The sequence below is a fragment of the Phalacrocorax aristotelis genome, chromosome 1, assembly GCF_949628215.1.
Source record: "Phalacrocorax aristotelis chromosome 1, bGulAri2.1, whole genome shotgun sequence".
In the NCBI taxonomy this organism is placed as follows: domain Eukaryota; kingdom Metazoa; phylum Chordata; class Aves; order Suliformes; family Phalacrocoracidae; genus Phalacrocorax; species Phalacrocorax aristotelis.
Window position 1 is genome coordinate 139,682,963 of NC_134276.1, and position 8,001 is coordinate 139,690,963.

Here is an 8,001-nt window from a genome sequence, read left to right on the forward strand (position 1 = left end):
TGGCCAGGGAGAGACACTACCATTGAGTCACGAGGTTCAGACAGGAACCCATTGCTTTCTAAACTTCTCAGAGAGGAGTCTAGGTGTGACTAAGTCCAGTCTTAGTCTCAGACTTGGTCAACGGTTTATTTTCTAAGGGTTGTAGAAGTAACCACTCATCAGAGTATTAGTTGTTAGAAACTAATTTGCCAGATGCCCCGGCTGGTGGCGTTCAGTGAGAATGATCACGGCTAGATTAGTGAATAGTACAATTTATTAAAGCAACAGATACACAGGTTCTTTGGATTACCGGTGGTAAGATTGCTGGTTACAAGACACACGCAAATACTAAGAAGATGAGTAACACTGCTAGGCTACAAATGCATTAAACAAATATGAAGCATTGGAGATTTAAAGTGAAGCTATAGAGAGGTTTCTAAGTTCTCCCGGTGAAACATTTGGTATAAACAGATGTTTTGATCTTACCCAAATGTGTCCCAGTAGGGGGGAGGAGAGGTTCAGCCCATCAACTGGTCCCAGAAGTCAGAGTGGTATGCGATGGTATCTCCCCAACACCCTCTTTCTCTTCACACGTTTTATATTGTTTCTTATCTTTCAGGTGGAGCTTGATTGACTCCAGTCATGCATACCTTTATTATGATGGGTGTAGAATTTCCTCGCTTTACTTTTAAAAGCATAGACTAGAAGAAATTCAAAGTGCATGCCCAGTGAGGGGTGGTTGCACCTTAGAGGCGGGTAACTTTTGGGATGGAGGTGTGTTTTGGTATTGTAATGATATTATAATGACCAAAGTTCACCAAAAGGACAGCATTTTGTCAAAAGTATGACAGACTGTTGGCCCAGGGCGGCAAATACGCAGCGTACCAGCTCCATGGTACCTCGAGTTCCCATTTATCACAGAGCCTGGCCACGATGCCTCCTCACTGCTCCACCCTCCCGACAACTGCTCTTGGCGTCAGTACGCCAAGTCCTCCTGGCATTGCAGACATCTATGGTTACTAGGGAACTTCCGTGGAATGGATTCCTCACATAGCAGCTGCACGTCACCCTGACACCTTCTTCAGTGCTGTACCCTTTCTAAAAACATAAGTTTAATTTCTAAGTCACATCCAGTGACTATTCCACAATGTGGTATAGCATATTGTCTCAGGGATTGAAGAGTAACTGCCTGCCGCACGTCCGTTCTGTCTGTTGCAAATGTTTATCCATTAGAGTACATTAAATGCTTCCTAAAAATGAAGTGGGCAAGGGGAAGGGTGCCTGGGCCATTTTTTTTTTTTTCCCCCCCCAAGTCAGATTTATTAAAAGCTTCTTCAAGAGTTTGAGTACCTTTGCTGAATGGAGTCAGTATTCACTGAGAAAGAATCCTTATGCTTGAACTTAATGAGTTTCTCTGAGTTTCAGAGCTCCTTTCTGGTCTTCAACATCTGCAACAGTGATATTGAACTCCAAGTACTTATGCCAAGCTAGGCACCAGCAGATTTGACCTGGTTCTAGTGGCAATAAATGACCATGTTCAGGTTAATTTGGTAGCAGGTTAAGCTGTTCGTAGAACAGTTGTCTAGTTTAAAACAAAAGCACAGATACTTAATGGAAATGTTCAAGGATCATGTGGAACGGTACTGGAGAAGTACTGCTCAAATAACTCCTTTCACTTGTGACGTGACCGAACCCAGGAAATTATCAGCTAATAATTTCATAAAACCCTGTCATTTAACAAAACTTAAGACACCTCAAAATATATAATAGGGCATGCTTTTTATCTTCCTCCAATGAGATAATTAAGCTAACGAGGCAGAGCTTAACATTGCCGAGTTCTTAATGAACAAATTCCAGTCCATAGCTCTTAACTTTTCATTTATGCTGTTTACAAATTGGAAGGATTCTCCTCTCTCCCCAGCTCTGTTTACTTCATAGCTGATCACTTCCTGAAGACTGTTACTGTCCTGTCCACTTCAACAGCTTCTGAAAACCTGTGGGATGTCTGGATGCTGTGAAATAGTGATGGGAGATACTAGTTGAGCCTTCTGTTGTGATTCCTGTTTTGACACTGGTCATAGCTCAGTCTGACTCTGGCCTAAACCAGTAAGGTCTTCAGTGGTGAAAGCAGGCTCCGTTGCTCTCCGTCTGGCTCTTCCTCCTCAGCTGTGCGGATCTCACTGAGGGGCAGGAGCCCAGGGTGTACGGCAATTTGAGTTTGCTTGGGGAATGAAGAATAAGCTGCCTCTAGCTTTTACCCACTGCTGGAGCACGGAGGCACTGCAGTTAGTACAACGTCCACTCCACAGCGAGTTTGGGGGTGGGAAGGGACAAGAGACATTAAAGCGGAACCAGTAGACCTTACAGAGGAGCCAGAGGTTGGTACAGTGGGGACTGTAGTAGCGTCAGTGCTTACTTAAATTCACTGAAGAAAGCCAGAGTTATCTAGAATTCCTGCACAGTGGTAGCACTATGTTACTCATCTTGTAATTGTCCATCCTCGTGCTAGTCTGTCTCGTCTTCCATGCTGAGAGAGGAGAGAGTGGACTGGAAATCTCATCCAGCTGATATTTACATGTACATTATATACTTTTTTAAAAAAAAAACCCTTTCTCCCTTTTCTTCCATGGCTCACACTCTCCTCCCCTGAATTTTTCCATTAGGCAAAAGGAGCAGATGAAAAGGGAAAATGGAGGGAAGGAAGTAAATGAAAAGCTCCTGTTCCATGGAACCAACGCGTCCTTTGTGGAAGCCATCTGCATTCACAACTTTGACTGGAGAATTTGTGGAAGCAATGGAACTAAGTATGGAAAGGGTACGTAGGAAGTGTCTCTGTGTGTTAGACGTCTACTTAAACATCTAGTTTTGAAGTCTTGAACTATAGAGGGTGGAAGAAAGAGGTAGGAATTGGTATTATGATCTTCCTTCTCTCTGGAGAGGACAAGAGTTTGCGCTGTGTGGGGGTAAGTCTTTTTACAAGGTGTGAAGACAGTTAATGTAGAGATTTGAAAAAGCCTCTGTTGCTGTAGGTGGGATCTTTAGAAGGCTCAAGGTCATAATTTCAACTTGCCAAAGAAATGGCTGCTAGTCTTCATGGTAGGGAAGTGAGAAGGGTGTGCGTTCTCTCAGGGTGATCATGGAGGGTCCTCATGTTTTCTTCTCTGTCCCTCTCATCATAACAGACGTACCTGTAGTGTTTTTATATGTTTTGATTTTTAAAAAATGATTCCTCAAATAGTAAATTCTGAATGGGAATTATGTGGTGAAATCCTTTCTCTTGTAAAAATTTCTATGGTGTTATGTAAAGTGAGCAAGAGGAGACTTGAAAGTTGGGTCAAATACCTCCTGAAAACCAAGGGGATGCTCGGTTTTTGTTGTCACTATATGTATTCCTTATAACCGTGTTTTCATATGATTTTCTAGGAAGTTACTTTGCAAGAGATGCTTCCTATTCCCATGCGTACTGTCAGCCTATGGTGAAACCAAACATCATGTTTGTGGCTCGTGTATTGGTTGGAAATTACGTTAAAGGCAATGCAGCCTATGTTCGCCCCCCAACAAAGTCCATTGACGGGCTTCAGTTTTATGACAGCTGTGTGGACGACGAGTCAAACCCCTCCATTTTTGTTGTCTTTGAAAAATACCAGATTTACCCAGAGTATTTAATAGAGTATAAGAAGGAAGAAAAACAATGTATTGTATCTTAGGGGGATCAGAGCCGCTTGTATCCCTCATCTTATTTTCCATACTGTAGATGTTCTCATACTTGGAGACTTCTTTCTTTTTAATACAACCCTTTGGAATGTTAATCCAAAGAATTTCTGTATTGAGGAGGGCTAGCAAAACAGCTGTTACATTTGTGGAGACTAATTGCCTTGTGTTCTCCTCTTCCAGTCTTAAATGGAGCATAGACGTTTGGATAACCATAGCAGAAAAATCAGAATCATGAGATGGGAAATGGAATGTTACGACTTCTGTGGGCAAATAATTGTAAACGCGTTTTCTTAGAGAGTATGTCTCTGCAAACAGTTCAGTTAAGAGAAAAATTAACAGTACAGTAGTTTTTAGGCAAACTCTCAGGTTTTTAGTAGTCAAAGATTCTTTTCCATGCAGAATATTGCTGTTCTTGATCCTCTCATCGCTCACAATTCTAAACAAGTCAGTGTCCATAAGAATGACTTGGCTTAGTTTTCAAAGTGCTGTTTGTTAATGCTGATACTAGTTTCAAGTTTAAAATTGTAAAAAAAAAAAAAAAAAAAGCTTACTTTAAATCTTAAGTTGTAAATTCTCAAGTGGAGAAGTTTTGTCTGTACAAGGGGAGCTACTGTTTGGATCAGAAAATTGTTGGATCGGATTATTTTTGTAGATCTGCAGTAACTTGCTGTGTGACCTATAGAAATATAGAGCTCAAGCGAGACTGTGAAAGTCACAGCCTACGAGTAAGCAGGTACTAAAATTCGGTGGTTTGGCTGCAACTAATGGCCGTAAGTATAAAAAGGCTCTGTCACAATGAGCCAGGCTTTCGAGTGAATGTGGCCACATATTTTCTTAATGTGAACATTTGCTCAGCAAATGCTATAGGACAGGAGAAACATCTTAAGAAGCAATGATATTTTCTGTCCTATTTGTATACATTTTCGTTTAACCAGAAATGTGACATGACTGGAAGAGACCAGTTATGTTCTCTCGAGGCCAGCGGTAGAACTGCTGTCCTAAGACACTTTGTATACGTGTTTTATTGCCCATGTTGTGTTGGGCAGCTCACTGAGAACTCGCTGACAATGTAGTTCCTCTTTATGTTTTGAGGTAGCTGAAGGATGCTGACGATCCAGGACCATCAATCAGGTGGGTCATCCTGGATACTGCTTCCCTGGGTCTGCTTTTGAAAGGCTTGCTTTGTCTCTGTCAGTGATATACAACCCTACTAACGGTGGTTACGCACTTTTTTATTGTTACATGCTTTTTATTGTCCCAAAAAGAAAATATAGAAACTCAAATACAGAGTTTCTGCTGAATTTTAATAAGGAGTTTGTAAGTTAATTGAACTGAAGACTCTCTGTACAAAGACGTGTTATTTAGGCAGTCTAGCTGGTAAGCGGGAAACTGCTGCTAAGGACAGAGGAACGGTAACTTTTGCTTTCATGTAAACTTCACAGTAACACAAACAATCTCCCAGTTGTTTGCATCTTCGATATAAACCTGCCAACCACGTTATACTCAAGGTTTTCAAGTTACCAAGAAGAATGGGGAATATATACAATTAAGAAACCTTATTAAAATTACTGTCTTAGAACTAAATGAATGCATCAGTAATGCATTAAAAGGGGAAGGTTTTACCACTTTTTAAGATTTCTCTCACTTTTGTTTGCCTGTAGAGTTCCTGAACCATTAAGCCTTGCCATATTTGCAAATAAAACATGTTTTCACTCACTTTTTGCTTGTTTGTGTGCAGTTTGTCTCCATACGTAAACTTAGGGCACAACTAAACAGACCTAGTGAAGCAGCCACTAATACATGTGCTCAGTGTCTTCCTTTCATCTGTGTTTCTAAACTGGGGAACTGCATGGACGTAGTTTTGCATTTCAGTGTAGATGAAGGATAGAATACAGTCTGATTCATGGAGAATATTTCTGAAAATGAAGTTCCTACCTAAGATCCCCTAAATATTAAGTGCTGTGGTAGTCTGGTTGGATTCCATGTAATTACACGGCTGCTTTGAGCAGATGTTAAAGCCCTAAAAAAACAGGAGAAAGAGTAAGGTGAAGTAGTAGCAGAACTACTGGTTTTAATATGTAGAAGCAGTCAGGTATTGACTTATTCTAAGGATGTACTTTTTTGACTGTCTAGAGTAACTTTCAAAGAATCTGAACTAAGCACCTAAACAACACAGTGCTGCACTCCCCGCACCGCTGTGAGCTAGAAGAGAGGCAAGTATATGGAGAATGCCAGTGAGATGCTGACAACTTAAAATTGAACCAAATCACAAAATCTAGAGGAAGGACAAGGGAAGAAACGGGAACTCCAGTGCTGTGCTTCACATTGTCAAAACTACTTCCATAGGTCTGGCAAGAAGCGCTGCCGGGTTGGGGTACAACTCCCTTGTGCATGGGATATTGGCTATTTAATTGGTGCGGGGTTGGACCGTAGATGAGAGCTGCTCTGGGGAAGGCAGGCAAGAACTTCAGTTGGTCACTGAGCGGAAGAGGGAAGAAAGTTATGTTCTTCCTACTCTGGATGCAGGAGGATGGAGCAAAGGTTCTCCCACCGACTGGCAGCTCAGCCTGTTCCAGACTGATGCCAAGAAAAGCACCTTGCAAGAGAAATGCCGTGCTTGCCACAGGCAATCCTTTGCCCTCTGAGCTTGGTAAAATGGATAGTGTGTGAGAGGAAAGGAATAATACCTTGTGTGGCAGCTGTGTAGCGGCTGGGCTGAATTATGGTTCCAGCTGTTCCTGTAACAAGCCAGCTTCAAGGTAAGACCAAATCAAAGTGTGTTGTCATGATAAGAAACAGAACTGTGGAAATAATTTTGCTCATTCCTAGAGACTCTCAGGAGAAACCGTATTTGCTCTTTTCTGGCAATCCTAGCACTGCCTTTTGAGACTGCAGCTTGTGGGCCATGGCTTTGTCTGAAATAGCCCACGTATGCTAATTGCACGTCCATTTGTCACTGCTGATGCTTTTCTTGGATTTCTGGGTTGGCTAAAAGCAGGTTATTGACTGCCCTGCTGTAGCCACCTCATTCACTAGCCTTATAATCTGATTAATGGCCTTCAGGGAATTTAATAGGTGCAGAACAAGCTTGTTCAGAAAAGGCTAAAAATACATTTGCTAAGGGCACATTTGAGGCTTAATCCAGTAACTTCACCTTCTTTTAGGCACTACAGGGGCTCTGCATGAGCACAGATACTGCTGCTCTTGACTTCTTGGTGCCTTATTTTTATTCCTGTTTTTAAACTGCGGGAATAACTACTTCTCACATTTCAAGACACAGAAAGAGTTTAGAGAAGAGCATGCACCACACGCTGTGTTATGCACAGCACCACTGTAAATGTTTTATTTAAAAAAAAATATCTTAGCAAGCTTGTTCCACTTGACCTCTAATTTTTTTTCCAGTCTAGCCCTGTGAGTTGGGGTACCAACCAGCTAATTTACTTACAATGAAGCATAGGCCAGATGCAATCCTGGCAGTCAGCCGGTCAGCAGCTCTGTTCATTGTGTCTCCTCCCTCCACCCCGCCCAAAACCCTTCAAGTATTAAGATGGGGAGAGTTGAGAGGTGTCTCAAAAGAGAATGGCATGAGCAGTTTCCTAGCCCCTGCAAGGCCCTGGGGCTCTGTTTTCCTTCCTGGCACATTCAAGCCTCTGAAAAAAAAAAAACCTACTACGTTGGGGACAGCATTGACGTGAAATCTGTGACTGTGCAGCCCTGTGGCACAGCTGCTCTTTGGGTTCTTACAGCTCAAAGACAAGGCAGCTGCGAGTAGGAGTCTGTGTGACAAATGCAATGCCATTTTTCAGGAAAGAGACTTGAGGCCTCAGAACACGCCTGGTCACTGATGTCAAGGGCCTGTGATGCTGGACGGTGGCTGTATGCAGGTAGGCACAATAGCCTCTTGAAAACTTTAAAACACAATGCTTCAGTCTGGGTGAATAAATCTCATCTTGATTTGCAAACACAAAAATGATTCAAACCCAATGTACCTGCCACAGTAGCTGGTCATGATACCACTGATGCTGTGATATTCTTTCTTCACCAACAAAACCAAGAAGCTGTAGTACTGGAGGGCTTTGGGCATGAGTGGCAGGGGCCCAGGCAAGGCCTTAGATGATGGGTGACAGCTTTGCTTTCACAGCACTCTCCAGTACCTACCACAAATCATGGTGGGTTTTAGTACAGCTAAAACAGGACTAACAGTCTAAACCAGACAAGTCTTTAACAGTTCTTTTAATGGGTCCTAAAAGCCAGACCCACTGTAGCAAAGACTTTCTAAAGAACCTTTTGGTTTAGCTTGCTTGATGG

The 8,001-nt window shown here is 42.3% G+C and overlaps 1 protein-coding gene across 2 annotated transcripts in view; it reads left to right on the forward strand.

The window, feature by feature from the left end:
* LOC142065715 (protein mono-ADP-ribosyltransferase PARP12-like) overlaps positions 1-5,409 on the forward strand; it is a 30,956-nt gene extending 25,547 nt beyond the window's left edge. For both annotated transcript variants that reach the window (XM_075112206.1, XM_075112215.1), the window contains exons 13-14: positions 2,643-2,794; positions 3,403-5,409. In XM_075112206.1, coding sequence (XP_074968307.1) covers positions 2,643-2,794; positions 3,403-3,686 — 436 coding nt within the window. In that variant the 3' untranslated portion in view covers positions 3,687-5,409. The remainder of the gene's footprint in view (positions 1-2,642; positions 2,795-3,402) is intronic.
* The last annotated feature ends 2,592 nt before the right edge of the window (positions 5,410-8,001 follow it).